Below are 17,729 nucleotides of genomic sequence, written 5' to 3'. Positions count from 1 at the left end.
GGCCTATTTTCATAGCTGTTTATGTGGCCAGTGATCTCAAAGATCACTGGATTTAAAACAGGATGGGAAACTACATCTGAGAAAAATAACCACTGGCTATTTTATTTCATTTAAAGTTTTAAAATATAAAAGCATAGGCTCTAATTACTGGTAACACAATTACACTTCGTCTAACTATTTCACAGTAAGCAGGTATAAATCCTGAGCAACCTAAAGAACATGCTTGAGCAAGTTGGAAAGTGTACATGAGCAGCCAAATCGAGGAAAACCACAAGAGTTTAAAGAACCACCAGAGGTTTCCATTGTCTCTCACACTAAGATCTAACACAACCAGAATGACAATAATATCATAGCTAGCTCTACAGCAGAGGGAGAGTCAACTCTAGAAAGAGACCTCTAACTCCAAACCTGAAAAGCAATTCTTATACTCTAAAGCAGGAAGTCAGAAGGCAAAATGTGTTTCTGCAATGGTTTTGAAACAGAACCAGGGTACAAATGAGTGTGCATGTGAGACAGTGGGTATTTTAGGATATTGGCTCACTTGATTATGGAGATTCTCAAGTTCAAAGCCACAGAGCAATAAACAAGAGACCCAAAAAGGAGATGATATTGCAAGACATGTCCAAAGACTCTCAGGCTGACCACCAAGAGAAAAGGATATTGTTAGCATTTAGTCTAGGCTCTGCCCCACAGTTACCTAGCAACAGCCAGGTAGGCCTGACTCACTATAAAAGGTGATGCATGCCCCCTCCTCTTTCTCTTGCTCTCTTGTTCTTGTTCTCTCATCTTCCTTTTTCTCTTGATCTCTTGCTCTTGCTCTCTCATCTTGCTACTGCTTCCCCTCTCTCTCCAGGAGCTCATGGCCTGCCTTTATGCTTCAATTCGTTCTCTCTCTCTCTCTCTCTCTCTCTCTCTCTCTCTCTCTCTCTCTCTCTCTCTCTCTCTTTCTGTGCCTTTCTCTCAACTCTTCTCTCCATCCCTGGAATAAACTCTATTTTATACTGTACTGTCTATTCTATACTATATTACGTGACTATTCCCTCGGGGAAAGGGAAGCCCCAGCAGGGCCCCCGCAGGGGCACCCACTCCCCCACACCTTACCAGGCCTCCACCAAACATATGTCTTCCTTCCCTATCTTTTTATAAAACACAACAGGCATTATGATTCAAATCTCATTATATTCTTCACTTATGGTTTATTGTTGTTTTGTTGTTTTGTTTCCATGCCCATCCAATTTCATGGTAGCAGAAGCATGGGTTTAAGTGGGAACAGTACTAAAGGAGCAGAAGCTATGAATTCAAGCTATAGAGCTACATTTCCATTAGAACAGAGCAAAACAAAGCATAGCCTCTCCTCTCTCCCTCTATCTCCCCTATACACAGAGTGATATTATTTCTGCCCATTTCTCATCATGGGTGGTCTTTCCTTCATCTATAATCTTCTTAAATTTCTTTTATTCAGTGTTTTAAAGCTTTCTTTGTCTACCTCCTTTGTTAGGTTTATTAACATATTTTGTGAGAGAAGTGGGTAAGCAAATGTTCTCCAGCACAATAAACCAGCAAACTCATAATGCTATTACGAATTAAAAGAATGGAAAATAATGCAAAAAAAAAAGAAAAGAAAAGAAAAAGAAAAAGAAAAAAGAAAAAAAAAAGAAAAAAACACAAAAAAACTAGCAAAATTAAAGGAATTAGTAAACATCTCTAATAATAACTCTAATTATAGTTTGCCTTAGGTCTTCAATTAAAAGATGCAGACTAGGTGACTACATTAAGAAATAAGATCCACAGGGTAGAAGGAGAAGATAGATGGTGGCAGTCGTGAATCAGCATGGCTATGACCAACCACAGGTTGTTATGATATCATAAAGGTTAGAATAATGGGATAAACTTTTTCAAAATCAATTTGCTCTGAAATTATTGTATTGGCATCAATACAATAAATTGTTATTTTAATGATACATAAATCTTATTGGTTAACTAAGCTTTAAGAGTCTTGATTTATATGCCCCCAGTACAGGGGAACGCCAGGGCCAAAAAATGGGAATGGGTGGGTAGGGAAGTGTGTGGGGGGGGGGGGCATGGGGGACTTTTGGGATAGCATTGGAAATGTAATTGAGGAAAATACGTAATAAAAAAAATTTAAAAAAAAAAGAGTCTTGATTTTACTGGGTTTCTGGGTATTGTGATATGCAATCAAGAAGTTGGTGGTTCCATTTAGTTACTGGAATGTGGGATTGCCGACTACATGGGTTTATGGCTGAGGAAGAACTAGTGTGCCAGGGAGGAGTGAAAGAGAGCTGGGAACACAGCAATAAGCACAGCGGGTGGGGGGGGGGGCGCTATGCTACTGGAGTGTGGGACCAAGGGTTACAGGGGATTATAGCAGAGAGGGAACTAGTGGCTCCTCGGGGACAAGAAAGCCAGATGCTGCAGGGGCTAGCTGGAGAGAGTTGTTGGCAGCAGCAAAGCATGGGAACATGGTCCAGCCATGCAGATAGTTGGCAGGTTCATTTTTTAATATTTCCCTCAACACAAGATTACCTATTTTAATGTTCATTGTTTTTCTTACCTCAGTTTGTAAAATGAGTTTGACAGATTAGAAGTACTAGCTGAATGAATTAGTTCTATTCTGGATAGTTACATTTTTCTATGATTTGCATATCATATAACAATTTTGTGTTGATATGGTTGCAACTGCACTGTGTTTAGGATTTTTACATTTGACAAGAAAAGAAATTCATATGGTTCTTGTAATTCATTTATTTGACTATAGTTTGGAGTTGAATTTTTAATCTTATTCTGTCCAAGTTTCTCAATCTTTATCAAAAATTTCAGGTATTCTTTAGTGAGATACAAATTATGAATTACTGAGATTATAAGTGAAATTACCCTCTTAAGGAAAGCCCTACAATTTATATTTCCCACAAGTCTTTTGTCCTAATGAATTAATAATGATCAGCTGGGTTTGGCTTTTTGAGGGACTGACTACTTTCTCCTAGTCAACTGGTGACAGTTTTTCTGCCTTGAATTCATTTGTGAATAAGATATCCACCATCAATTCCCCTTTATCTCCTCTATAGACTAGCTATCCATTGAATAGATGCTTACCAGCTGGGATGTTTTTCCAGAATATGCTTAGGCAGTGGTACATTGGGTATAGCAAAGAGCCCATCAGTACTGTCTGGAATTTACTTGTCAAATGATAAGTTGAATCTTCTTCAGATAAAATAATACTTATGGACTACTTTTTCATATCTGTTTAAATCTAATCTTGAGGTCTTTATTTTTTTAAAAAAAATTATTTTGGATCCATTTATTAACTGCTTCATATTTTCAATTATACGTGTTCAATATTTACTTCCCTCCTTACTTTGACATATTTCTTCTATTTGGTCTTAATGTTTTTAACTCAAATTTATATTTCTCTCCATTTATATACTGAATTTTTCAGTTATACAAGTAAGTCAAGCTTAATTTTAAATCTGTCCTTGCTTTTCTCTTTATTCTTTGTCCCCTCTAGAAGCTCTGATTTGTTCAAAATGTATTATATTTGTTCTAACTGATGTTTCTTCCCTACAGCTCTGCCAACTTTCAAGTTTTGTAAATGGTGATTTATTCAGTCATGGTTGAAAGTTTTCTTTCCTGCACTGGCTGCTCTCAGGAAGATCTCTATTCTTTTCTGTTTTTTTTTTTTTTGGGGGGGGGGGGGGGCTCCACCTTGAGAAACTCGACCTTTCCTCCAGTTCCCACTTGACCTGTGTATTAATGGGAAACTGTCAAATCGGCTTAGAGATAGTGAGACTCCCTACACACTTCTCCTTGGGATGAGTTTTTACTAGTATAGACTACTCACATATCCCCCACTGAGACTCTAGTGTTTTTATTCAACTGATTTCTAAGCTCATAAGAAAGATATCTCACTATCATTTTCATCAGCAGCATAGATTGTATCCATGATAGTTCTTATCTGTTTATTGGACAATGTAGCCAATTGTATCCATACAGCTAAATGACTTGAATTTATCACACAGGGATCTGGAGAAAGAAAGTAGCAGGGGGTCACTGTGTTCCAGAATACCTTTCCCAAATATTTCCAAAGGCATTCCTCTAAATGTTCAGAGTGGTACAGAAAGGTCACCCATTATGCCAGCTTCACCTAGTACCACCTGTGACAAACAAGGTTTTTATCAAATGCTTACAGACTGAATGAGTAGGACACTGATCTCTTCCAGTTAGTAGCCAGAACCATGCTTTGTTCCTTTCTCTTTTCTGAATTGAGTTCACACTCATTTGAAAAAACACTTCCAAATCAGGAACTTGCTATACTTTAGATAGAGCTTCTTTCTCGTTTTTCCTCCCCACTCTGTTCAGGCTAAATGGAGCTCTCCTCAGTCTGATGACTCACTGACTTCCCTTTGGGTCTATTGGAGATTGTCTTAGTCAGGGTTTCTATTCCTGGACAAAACATCATGACAAAGAAGCAAGTGGGGAGGAAAGGGTTTATTCAGCTTACACTTCCATACTGCTGTTTATCACCAAAGGAAGTCAGGACTGGAACTCAACCAGGTCAGAAAGCAGAGGCTGATGCAGAAGCCATGGGGGGATGTTCTTTACTGGCTTTCTCAGCCTGCTCTCTTATAGAACCAAAACTATCAGCCCAGAGATGGCACACCCACCAGGGGATCTCCCACCTTAATCACTAATTGAGAAAATGCCTTACAGCTGGCATTTCCCCAACTGAAGCTCCTTTTTCTGTGATAACTCCAAGTTATCACAAAACTAGCCAGTACAATTGACTCCTTGTCAGCTTGACACAAACACATCACTAGTAAGCCTCAACCCTTAGTTTCTTATTCATCCCCAAGATCTAAACAAATTTAAAAGTCCCACAGTCTTTACATATTAAAAGTTCAATCCTTTTAAAATATCCAGTATCTTTTAAAATTCAATATCCAGTATCTTTTAAAATTCAAAGTACTTTAAAATTCAAAGTCTCTTAACTGTGGACTTCACTAAAAAACTTCCTTCAAGAGGGAAAATTTATCAGGGCACAGGCACAATCAAAAGCAAAAATCATTCTCCAACCATCTAATGTCTGGGATCCAGCTCACGGTCTTCTGGGCTCCTCCAAGGGCTTGGGTCACTTCTCCAACCTTGCCCTTTGTAGCACACACATTATCTTCTAGGCTCCAGATGTCTGTACTCCACTGCTGTTGCTGTTCTTGGTGGTCATCTCATGATACTGGCATCTCCAAAACACTGCTGTCTTCTGCTGTAACTAGACTTCACCAATAGCCTCTCATAGGTTCTCCTGATTTTGGATCTCATGGAGGCATTTTCCCAACCCAAGTTCCTTTCTCTATGATAACTCCAGCCTGTGTCAAGTTGACTCAAAACTAGCCAGTACAGAGATGAACTGCAGTCTTCTTGTTCTCCACACATCATCTCTTCTTAGAAAGGCCATGCTTACATTTCCCTAGATCAATCTTAGTTCAGTGTTCCCATAAAGCTAGGCAGCCTCCAGGAAGCCATGTTATTAGAATGAGATGAGCAACGTATGACCATCATGTTCACAAGAATGTAAAAGTACATGGTGGATTCTTTTCTTTGCTGTTGTCACTGAAAGAGCTGGAGAGTATTAAGTTATTCCACAGCAAGGAACAGGGGCATATCCACTGCGCAGGTGCCATATTTGCCTTCTCAGAGGATAACTACTTTAGTTCATAACATATATACCCAAAGGTGACATGATAAGATGTTCATAACAGATATATCTGAAGATGAAATGACAATATGTTTATAACAGATATATCCAAAGGTGAAATGACAATATGTTCTGGACTATTTTTAATAGTAGCTTTTCACATAGGTTAAAGAAAAGACTCTCATATAAACTTCTCTTCCCTATATATTATGCTCATTTTCTGTCAACTATTATCTCTCTACAAGGCCAGGAGTACTCATGCCATGGAAGGTTTTAAGAAACCCTGATATCTAGGCCATACGTTACCCAAAATATCTGAACATAAAGTCTATGAATACACACTTTCAGTGTTCCCTAATGGCTCCAAGGTACAGACATGCTTGTGTACAAAGTCTTACTGGTTCCTTGCTACTCAAATGGTTGGATGAAATTAGTATCGTATTCATGACTTGGTAACTTTGTGCACACATGTGAAAGTGTACATGTATCTGTCCACATTGTTGTATGCACATGTATGTACATATGAGTATAAGCTAGATGTTGAAGATGAATGCTGCTGTTTTTTTTTTTTTTAACTGTTCTCTACCTCAGTTTGAAGGATAGTAGTGCACACCAATTCTGCTTGGAAGCTGATGGTTAGCTCCAGGAATCCTGTTTCCATCTCCAGTAACAGAGTTACAGGAGCTCACCTCCCTACCAGGCTTCTTTTGTGAGTAGTAGGGATCTGAAGAAAGATCCTCATGTTTGTGGTATAAGCTGTTTAACAACTGACCCATCTCTCCCATCCGTGACTTGGGAACTTGAAAAATGTCAAATTCCAGGTACAATCTCAAAATTGCTATATTAGAACCTACAGTTGGAAATATCCTATGATGTCAAATATTCTTAAACTTAAAAATCCAACATTGAGAACATATAATATGTAAAAGATTTTATATATATATATATATATATATATATATATCCATCTAGTTGAGATAATATATAAACCTTTTATCAATTCACAGTTTTATATATATACATATTTATATATAAACATACAAATATAAAAATATATATATACTTGTATGTCTTGTCACATATATAAGTACCATATTTAATATTCATGCCAGTTATTAAACACATATATCATATAACATACAAATTAGTCCATTCTCTTTAGTCTTTTGCAATAAAATTTATATGTAAATCTCATGATGCAGGAGAAAACATTAAAACTGATAGTGAGAATGTTTCACTTTGAAAAACAGGCAATAGAATTTTCTGTATCTTTTTCATAAATGCTCACTGAATGCTTGCAATGTATTCAGTGCTAGAACACTAAATAATAAAAAAGGCCCTTATTAGTAAGATATATGTTTTTAAAAAAAGATAATATAGATATATTCTAAAGTAAGGGTACCAGAAGATTAGATAGGTAGTATTATAGGTAGATGATAGATAGGCATTAGCAACTTAACATGAAGACATTTAAAAAGATAAAAGTCTAGAGTCTGCCTATAAAATAACTCCTTGTTTTATTAAAGCTATAGCTGAGGCCTAAATAGATTTTCATCAGAAAAAAACAAAAACAAAAACAAAAACAAAAACCAAGGAAAAGACTCAGAAACAGGGATAAATTACCAGGTCAGAAAAGCAGAAGAATTTCAGTGTGGTGGAGAACAAATTAGAAAAGGGACAGAAGAGATACCCATAGAAAGTAATTACAGACACAAGCATGGACCACTTATGGAGAGTCCTGAAGACCTGGTTGGGGAAGGGAAGGTGGCCTTTATTCTGTGCAGAATGGAAGACTCACTATTAAGACCTACTGATAATGTTTTACTGGAGTAAGGGGGGAGGTATGCCCTTCCCCCAACCTTGAATATGCTAAACAAACCTCCAAAAGTTTTAGCCTGACCTTTGCATTTCCCTACCAGAGCCTTGAGGAGTTGATCACCCACTGGACTTGCTTTGAAACAAAATACAGCTGAAACAAAGGATGGCTCTTTGGGTTTTGCCTATATAAAGGCAGAGCTAAAAATAAAATTTTGACCCTTGATCAGAAAAAGAGAGAAAGAGAGAGAGAGAGAGAGAGAGAGAGAGAGAGAGAGAGAGAGAGATCAATCCAGGGTTGGAGATACTACTCAGACATTAAAGGCTAGGCTTACAAACAAAAATATAAGAAACAAGATCCAGCTATCTGCTGTCTCTAAGAAATGACCATCACTGCAAAAGATCCCACAGATAAGAGGTAAAGAATGAAAGCCACCTAATCAGGCAAATGGAAGCCAAGATGACATAGCCTTTCTGATAACTGATAAGGTAGAATTCAAACCAAAGTTGATCTGGAGAAATAAAAAATCAACTAAGTATAAGGAATTAATGAAAAATATGTCAGAAAGGACATGAATAAGAACCAAATACTGAAACTTCCTTACTTCAGAAATCAACACAAGTTGATATAGGACATACAGATCTGGGTGTGATGACACTCACCTGAAAATCCCACAGTATGTAGACAGAGGCAAGAAAAAAAAATGTTGCAAGTTAGAGCCCAGCTTAGACCACATAAGATCCATCTTGATGCCCAGAACAAAGTGGAGTCACTGCTGGATTCTATGAGATTATAAGAGAAGAGCTAGCAACATACTTCCTCAAATTGTTCCACAAAATAAAAGAATTGCATTGACTCTGTAAATTGCTTTTGGTAGTATAACCGTTTTCACAATTTTATTTCTGCCAGTCTTTCAGCATGGAAGAACATTTCATCATCTAATGTCTTCTTCAATTTCTTTTATAGCACCTTAAAGCTTTTGTTGTTATATGTTGTCTACCTCTTTGGTTAGCTTTTTCCCTAGCTATATTAATTTTAAGCTATTGTAATTAAAATATCTTTCCCATCTTTTGATACATATGCAGCTAGAGTCAAGAGCTCCGGGGTACTGGTTAGTTCATAATGTTGCACCTACAGGGTTGCAGGTCTCTTTAGCTCCTTGGATACTTTCTCTAGCTTCTCCATTGGGGGCCCTGTGATCCATCCAATAGCTGACTGTGAGCATCCACTTATGTGTTTGCTAGGCCCCGGCCTAGTCTCACAAGACACAGCTATATCAGGGTCCTAGTTGGCCATCACTGGAAAGAGAGGCCCATTGAACTTTATATGCCCCAGTACAGGGGAACGCCAGGGCCAAAAAAACAGGAATGGGTGGGTAAGGAAGTGGGGGGGGGGGACTTTTGGGAAAGCATTGGAAATGTAATTGAGGAAAATATGTAATAAAAAATATATTAAAAAAGATATCTTTCCCAATATTTTCTCCCAAGCTTGTTATTGGTATAAATAAAATATTGATTCTGTGCATTGATTTTTTTGTCAGGTAACTTTTTAAAAACTATTTATCATATCTAAATTCTTCTGGCGACTCTGTGGGGTATTTTAAGTATAGATTCATGCCATTTACAAATAGGCAAAGCTAATATCTACTTTGCACTCTTATTTTATTGTTCAAACTAAAACTTTGATTGTTGTTCTCAATAAATGTAGAAAGGATTATCATCTTTGTCCTGTTACAGATGCTAGAGGTGGTGATCATAATTCTCCATATCTAGTACAATGTTTATGCATTTGTCATATGTACAGTATTTATTGTTTGGAGGTATGTTCTGTCTATCCCTGTTTTCTTCAATACATTTTATCATGAAGCTGTTGTACATTGGCAGATGCTTTTTCTACATCTCATGTTAATTATGTCATTTTTTGCCATTAAGTCTATTAATACTGTATAGTATGTGTTTGATTTGCACATGGTGATTTTTGGTTTTAAAGGCCATTGTAGTACAACTTTGAATCATCTCAGCAGGGATCCTCGATTGTGAAACTGTCTTGATCATCTTAATTGGTATGGAAAGGTCCACTCCAAATGTGAGTGACACCTTCTGGTGGTAGCCTAGACATAAAAGGATGCATAGAAGAAGGAAGATTGTTTGCCCTCTACTCACTTGACTTTCCCTTTCACTGCTGGGTTAATTTACTTGCTTGCTACTGTTGCTATCTTTGCTGATGTCAGGACAAATTTTCCAGGTTTCCAACATGGACTTAGGACCAGTGGATCTCCAGGACCCTTCCAAATTTCAACTCCAGGACTGTTGGGGCACCCTTTCTTGGGAACTTGCCCTCTTAGTGTGAGATAGCCATTATTTGACTACTCAAACTACTCAGGCACCTAATGTTATAGACTGAGCAACAACTAAGTACTGAGATTTTAGCCATGGTACTGCTGTTACTGAACAATTTAGCCATATTGTGTATCTGTGTGTGTGCATGCCTCTGTGTGTGTGTGTGTGTGTGTGTGTGTGTTCTATTATATTCTGCTTCCTCTAAAGACTCCCAACCAATGTCTGCACATGCTGAACCAGCCTTGTCTCCAAACAATAATACCAATTTGGAGACTGTATAATTTTCATGTGATCTTGAATTTAGATCACAAGTGTTTTGTAGTTATGTTCACTAGAAAATTGGTCTGTAGCTCTTCCTTGATTGATAATAAAATATAAAAACAGTAATTAAATACTCATACATACCTTTTCTGATTACTTGTTACATAACTAAAAACTTTACTCCCTCTCAAAAATTATAATTCATTTTGTATATGTTTTATATATCATGGTGTTCGGCATTTTTAGAAAAATGTTTCCTAAGCTTAAGATACTCTATAACATAGCTCTGTAAACCTAAAACAAATTTTATTGGGATAGTCCATCTTTTGAAAGAACTATGAATATGAACTGAAATACCTTACTGTCTTTTCAGCAATGTGTGTGTGTGTGTGTGTGTGTGTGTGTGTGTGTGTTCACATACATGCCAAATTGTGTATATGAAGGCTAGAAAACAATTTGTAGGTTGTCACATGGGACCCTTGGATCAAACTCAGATCACCAAGCTTGACAGAAAGTGACTACCTGCTGGATCATCTCACGGGTCTCTCATTTCTTTTACTTACATGAAATATAGTATTGTTGCTAAAATCCCTTGCCAGAGAGATATAAGCAATGTCTCCACATTTTTAATGTCCTAAGAGTTAGCAAACCCAATTATGCCAAAGTTCACTATGGGAATTAGTTTATTGAGCTTACAGAACATAGGTGAATACAGGAGTTTGGAGGTTTCTCCTCCAATAGGCTGCATCTGAAAGGCATTACCTAGCAGGAATGAGGTACCCTGTGATCACTATTCCTGGTTATCAACTTGACTACCTCTGGAATGAACTACAATCCAGAAATGGAGGGTTTACCAGATCTTGAGGCTGGAAGATACAGGTTTTTGACCTGGATCTTGACATGGAGATTTTGAGGTATAGTGGCTATATAAAGCTTAGGCCCAAGCAAGGTAGTACATGCCTTTAATTCCGGGAGACTGAGGCAAGCAGACTTCAATGTCAGCCTGGAACAAAGCAAGTTCCAGATCCAGGTGAGGTAGTACACACCTTTAACGTAGGTTACACCTTCTTCTGGAGGCCTACATAAGGTCATTGGAAGAGGGAAGATTCATTCTTCCTTGGCTGCTTGCACTTACTTTCCAGCACATCTGTTGTAACCTACCTATTCAGGATTCCAGCTGTTCCAGCTGGAAATCCAGATGTTCCAGCTGTTCCAGCTGGAAAACCAGATGAAACAGCTAGCCTTGTGTACTGAGCAACTACTAGGCTTCTGGATTTCACATTCACAGCTGTCCATTGTTGGGTTTGTTAGACTACAGAATGTAAATCATTACAATGAATTCATTTAATAATATAGAGATATTCCATAAGTTCTGTGACTATAGAGAACCCTGACAGATACCTACCCATAGTCCCATGAATGGAAACTCCTCCCCTGATCTTCTGGCCTATATACTCTAACTTCTCCCTGCATCCATGTAGTATACAACAGGTGGTAGGGAGCATGTGGATACTCAAGTAGGGTCTTGTGGTCCTTGCACTCTTCCATGAGAGGATGTAAACAGTAAACAATCCCAAATGGGATGATATTTTGCAAGGGGGTTCAGCTTAATGTTCCAAGATGGCAGTTGCTTGGCTCAGAGGACAGACTTTCACAAGTAATAAGCCATGAAGTCTATCAAGCAAATAGAAATGGAATGAGAGAGGAACCATCTTTAGACGAGGATTCCAAAATGGAGAAGACAAATAAAAAGGACAGAAACTAAATAAGTAACTCAATTAGAGACTAACAAAACAGAAACGTACACTTAAGGTTCAGTGTGCCAACTCTTCAGTTTTCAAATATCGCAAGAAGATTTTAAGTCATTGTAACTAGCAACAACTGCATGGTGAAAAAGTTAAATTTCTAATGTAAGATCATTGACCACACATAAGAGATGTTACATATCAGAAGAGAAAACAGGTGGCTGCCACTTTCTCCCTATGGCCTTCACAGCCTCTTTGATGTCCTTATTCCTCAGTGCATAAATTATAGGATTCAGCATGGGTGTGAAAACACTATACAGCACTGAGATCAATCTGTCTTTCTCTAGCGAGTAAGATGAGATGGGCCTCACATACGTGAAGATAGCACTGCCATAATAGAGAATAACAATGAGCAGGTGGGAGGCACAGGTGGAAAAGGCTTTCTGTCTCCCCTCAGAGGAACGGATCCTCAGGATGGTGGAGATGATGTAAAGGTAGGAAAGGATGATGCACAGGAAAGGAGTCCAGCCTATGAGGATCCCAATGGACAGCAAAGCCAGTTCATTGAGGGAAGTATCACCACAAGACAAGATGAGCAAGGGAGGTATGTCACAGAAGAAATAATTGATCTGATTGTTACCACAGAAGGGCAGGTGGAAGGTCAGAACGGTGTGCAACACTGAGTTGAGAAACCCACATGTCCAGCATGAGGCTGCTAACCAGCTGCACAGGGCCTTGTTCATAATAAATGAGTACCTTAACGGCTTACAGATAGCAATATATCGATCATATGCCATTGCTGCCAGGAGGAGACACTCTGAGCCAACAAAGAAAATGAATGCAAAGAGCTGGGTCACACAGCCTCCATAGGAAATGATTTTCTTCTCTGACAGAAGATGCACCATCATCTGGGGGACATTAGTAGTAGTGTAGCAGATGTCAATAAGGGCAAGATTTCCTAGGAAATAATACATGGGTGTGTGTAGGTGGGAATCAGCTATGGTCACCACAATGATAAAAACATTGCCTCCTAAAGTGCATATGTAGGTCAGAAAGAAGATGGTGAAGAGTAAATACTGCAATTCATTCAGGTGGTCGAACCCCAAGATGATGAATTCAGATGGAGCTGTTTGATTCTTTCCTTCCATGATGTCAGCTGGTTTGCCTTTGTGAATTTGACAAACAGGTGCATTGATAATAGTCTGCAAAACAACAAAGCAAGTGCTAGTACCAATAATGTCACCACCGACTACATTGGATACTGAACCACGAATGAAGCAGTTCTTTGCAAGACACAACCCATACCTGCCTCTCAAGATATATGTGCATACTCTCAGTGTTTCTCCCAGGAATCAAGTTCCTATGGATATATAATACTAACATTTTAAACTGAGAAAGATCACAGTGGGATTCTATTTTTAAGGCTTCTCTTTTCATAAAATATTTTAATTGCAAGAAGAATTACTACATAACAGTTCAATTACAAAATTACACCATATATGTGTGTGATAATAATTACATAAATAAAAAAGTTGAGATAAATAAAATGTTTTCCTTTTTAATGTCAATAAATGAAAAATATTGCTTATTTATTCAAAGTATGTATTTCATTGATTTCTGTGACATATACAATTTTATACATTTCAATTACAAGTTTGCAAACCAATCTGTCTGTATTTTTAAAAACTCCCCTCACTTTTTGTGAACTACTGTGAAGAGTTTTCAGTGGTGGGAAAGGAAAATTGGAAAAAGTTTTTCATTTTTATAGTGTAATATCTCTCATCACCAGAATAAGTGAAATTTGTAGCACAACATTCATTCCACTCAAGAAAAATCTCCAAATCCTATTTTCCGATTCACATCTTATCTACTTCTTATATCTGCTCTGCTTTTATTATTATTTTTTTTTAATTTGGGCTTCTGTGGAAGAATTAAGCCAATTATATAGGCTCATGTTTTCTGTTCATTTTATTTAGCAAGCATATTTTCATAACTCTGTATGCCACATATGGGCATGTTTACTACAGATGACAAGACAGAATTTAACCATGCCCTAGAATGATATACTGAAGGTTATCTTGCATAAAATAATTTCATAATATCTAATAAGCATAATTACCACTGTAAAGGAAAACAGTAAAGAAGATGACCTAGTCTGAATACAAAAACTTCCCAGAAAAAATTTATTTGAGCCTCATGAATGAACATGAACATGAGTTGAGTAGATCAGGAGCTAAAAGTAGAAATCTCTTCACATAAAAACAAGGGCACATGAAAAGGAGCCAGGTGTAGGGGAAGCATGAGACCTTAATGTAAGCAAAGATGCTGCACTTCAGGGAGCAAAGGCAAGAGACTTCTTCGGGAAAGATGAAATCATTAAGATATAAGAGTAATAGGAAAAAATACAAGGTCATGAGATGTCTGTGTTCTGAGAAAGACAAGTGTTCCCAAAATAAAATATTAAATATTTGTCAAAATAAAGCAAGGGTACAGACAATGAAATCAGGGTGTGGGTGGGGAGAAGCAGATGAAATGAGCCCAATGGATTTGCTCTTTCAGTCATCCAGAAAAGGGTCATTGAACTTCACTCTAGAGAACTGGGTTGAAAAGACATCAAGAAGCTGGGTGACATCAGGGAATATCATCTCTAAAATTCAAAATGAGCAAGGAATACAGGTCTAGGATGATAATAGAATTATGTTAAATACTTTTTAAATGAGACATGGGATAATTCTGAGGGGATCTCCTTCATGTTAGAAAAGATACAGGGGTTAAATAATTTTCTTGAAATGATACTGATTAAAATATGGCAATATTGAGAGTCACATTTCAGTCCATTTGAAGCCATCATCTGTGTCCTGTGCTCCTAGTTTAAAAAATGGCCTGTGGAGTTTCTCAATGAAACAAAGACAGTGGTCCGTAGAATATAGCTGGTGTAGATCATGTTTCAGTTGTGGCTATGTGCAACTGGAGGCATCTTTGAGATACCCAAGTAAATATTAAGAGAATTAGTAGTTGAACTTTAGAAGCCCCAGAGAGTAGGCAGCAGCACCAGGAGCACAGGAGCATGGCCTGACCCTCCTGAGAGTTTGCTAGTTCTTTTTGTAATATTTCACGTAACAGGAATGTATGAACTACAAAGATAAATCGTGGTATATCAACATACATGTGAATGGAAGCAGATGAAAGAAAGGAAGGGATAAGGAGATGAACATTTTTAAGGCCTCAATTAATTTGCCACACTCATTATCTATACATAAAAGAAAGACAAGGACAAAAATAGAATAAAGAAACCCAGGGAGCTCTAAATCAGAGTTGAAGTATAAAGCCTCATGCAAGGATGTTGTTTGTAAGTCCAAGAAAAACCCTAGTTACCCACTGAGATGATTTCATGAGAAACTTTTCGTGTGGATGACTGTTTCTTCATGAAAAGGCCTTATGATATCAGCAATCTAGAGCCTAGTGACAGAGGGAGCAACAGGGTGACAGTTCTCTTCCCTCTTCAGTGTCTGTTTCACACTCAGAGAGCAAACTGAGGCTCTGAGGCACATAGGTTTTGACAACTAGTCTCACACCAAGTATCCTGTGCCCTGATATCTTCTTTTCTCTTCTTTGTTCTCGTTCATCAGCAAGCTCTCTCATGGTAAAGCAGATACATAGAATAACTGAAACCATGAATATTTCTCCACTAGGGTTACAGCCTTGACAGTTTTCCCAAGACAGGCTTCATAAGTCTAGTATTTATAGACACATAACCTGTATGTTTCTTCCTAACCCTATTTCTGTCTGTCAGTCTTTATTTATTCAAACCTCAATTTAAATGACACCTTTACATTCAGTTACAAAAAGATGTTTTTCCCTTCTTGGAAACTCAGGGGCCTTTGGTTCAAGATCAGCTATGAAAATTAAGTATAATCTGTTTATTTTTCTGACTTTAATCATCTATTCCAGTGATAAATCTTTTCAGAATACATACCCCACCTTAAGTATTTTCTAGTAAAGTAATGAATGTATGTGTTTAAAAAGTGAGCAATAACCCAACCCTTTTGGAATGTCAGACACTAGTAAAATTTCCAAGGAAGAAAGAAAGGAAAAAGGAAAGGAAAGAAAAGTTCTTGCCTTTTACATGGTTGGAATGCTGAAAATCTTGGGGGAAAGTTCCTAAAAACCATCATATTAGAAATGAGAGAAGTTAAAAAACTTGCCATTATAAAGAATAACTAAGGTCAGACACTTAACAAATCCACACTAAAACCAGAAATATTTCTGTTTCCAAATCTAGAATAAAATTTTGTAACTATTTCCTGAATGAGATAGGCTAACTCAGCACCAAACAGCCTGGGCACAATAAATCACCAATAAAAAAAATAAGTGCTCACTCAGAAGTACAGGGAAAGTGACCCTTTTTTCTTCTCTTGCAAAACTAGACCATATAACACGAGAAAAAAGAAAAAAGATTCATTTTATTTTATTTTATTTTATTTTATTTTATTTTTAGGAATCTTGCATGGTGAGAACTCAAGGACAGTTTTTAAGCACCTACAGGGAAATTTATTCCAAACGTTTAAGCGAAAAATGTCCTCTCTCTTAAGGAACTTTCATGTCTAAGGAATCTAATGACTCTCTTTATAGAAAGTACTGAAGAGAACAGCCTTAGAAATGCAGAATCTTTGCATTGTCCAGGTCATCTAAACTATACCTTCTGCAGACAACTGGGGGAAAGTGTATTGGCCATTACCTGTCACTGAAAGCACATTAAAAAAAAACATGTAAAATCTTAACACAAGAGCCCAATAATAAATAAGTGATAGATGCAACACTATCAGACAATTCTTGTAAGGAATACAAAGTATCCTCCTGACTATTCTCTGCAATCCAATCAGTAGTTCCTTTATTAAATAAAGAATCAGCAGGCTAACAAAGACCTATCACATAGAAATTAATCAAAATTAAAGACCCCCCTCTCCCAGTATGCACAAACATCCAAATACAGCCCCTCACTTCCTGGGACAGAAAGTTTGGATACTTTAGCTTGGCAGCCCTCTGGTCCTTATGCCTTCCTTTCTCAGCATCAAAAGGTCAACACAGAAAAGTCAATCTCTAAAAGTAATGGAGTTATAGCTATACAAATAAAAACTACTTACGTAGCTGTGATCAAAAATATTCAACAGAAATCACCATACAGACTCTAAGAGCTGCTGCCATCAGGCTGCTCTTAAGAGATGCAGAATAATATCCCTGGAGAGTCTAAGAGTGCCAAGAGCTACCTTAGTCTCTGCAGGCAAATTCATGGGACAATACCCTCCAGACATAGCAAATCCCACATCTTAGTTTGGTTTGGTTTTCCTTTTTTGTCCAAAGATGAGACTGTGGCTTTATGTGGAACTGAGCTGACCAAAGTTATTTCAGGTTTCTTTCTTCCCTACTATGACTTCAAGGCCTCCTGACTTTCCTTCTGGTATCACGAGTGTGCTCAAGAGTCTGTCTCTTGTCTCACAGTGTGAGAAAGTGAGAAAACCATGCTAGCACTGAACACTGAACCACCTCCCCACACTTCCCCTTTTCTCTTCCTCAACTGCCACTCTGAGGAAATTTTAGGATTCTCTGAGCTGCAAATTTCTTCTTGAAAATAAAGTTGTGGGTTTGTTTTACATTTAAATTGTGATTAAGGTATTCCTTTACAAAGAAGACAATATGTAAAAATTTAACATAGTGCCTAGACCCTGTATGTCTCCCCATCTAATGCTGAGCTCAATGTTCCAATTTTATTTCCCTGAAATAGGTAGATAACATATATCCTATTTTATCCACCCTTGTTTTGGACATTTGATCCCACTTGGTATGTAAACTGGGACACCCTG

General features: G+C 37.6%; 1 protein-coding gene across 3 annotated transcripts; it reads right to left on the bottom strand.

The window, feature by feature from the left end:
* Positions 1–5,342: 5,342 nt before the first annotated feature.
* On the bottom strand, positions 5,343–17,242 carry Olfr111 (olfactory receptor 111). 3 transcript variants are annotated; one of them, XR_385346.3, is made up of 3 exons: positions 17,013–17,242; positions 11,529–13,070; positions 5,343–8,305 (listed from the first exon to the last, which is right to left on the bottom strand). XR_385346.3 is itself a non-coding variant. In XM_017317578.2 (2 exons), the coding sequence occupies exon 2, from the start codon at positions 13,014–13,016 to the stop codon at positions 12,063–12,065; it is 954 nt and encodes a 317-aa protein (XP_017173067.1). In that variant the 5' UTR covers positions 13,017–13,070; positions 17,013–17,242; the 3' UTR covers positions 11,138–12,062. The 3 variants fall into 3 exon arrangements, 2 of the variants coding, with proteins under 2 accessions (XP_017173067.1, NP_001005485.1); XM_017317578.2 differs by lacking the exon at positions 5,343–8,305 and having other exon boundaries at positions 11,138–13,070; NM_001005485.2 differs by lacking the exons at positions 5,343–8,305; positions 17,013–17,242 and having other exon boundaries at positions 11,998–13,038.
* Between the last annotated feature and the right edge of the window lie 487 nt (positions 17,243–17,729).

Source organism: Mus musculus, chromosome 17 (assembly GCF_000001635.26).
Source record: "Mus musculus strain C57BL/6J chromosome 17, GRCm38.p6 C57BL/6J".
Classification (NCBI taxonomy): Eukaryota; Metazoa; Chordata; class Mammalia; order Rodentia; family Muridae; genus Mus; species Mus musculus.
This window is presented reverse-complemented; position numbering and strand designations above follow the sequence as displayed.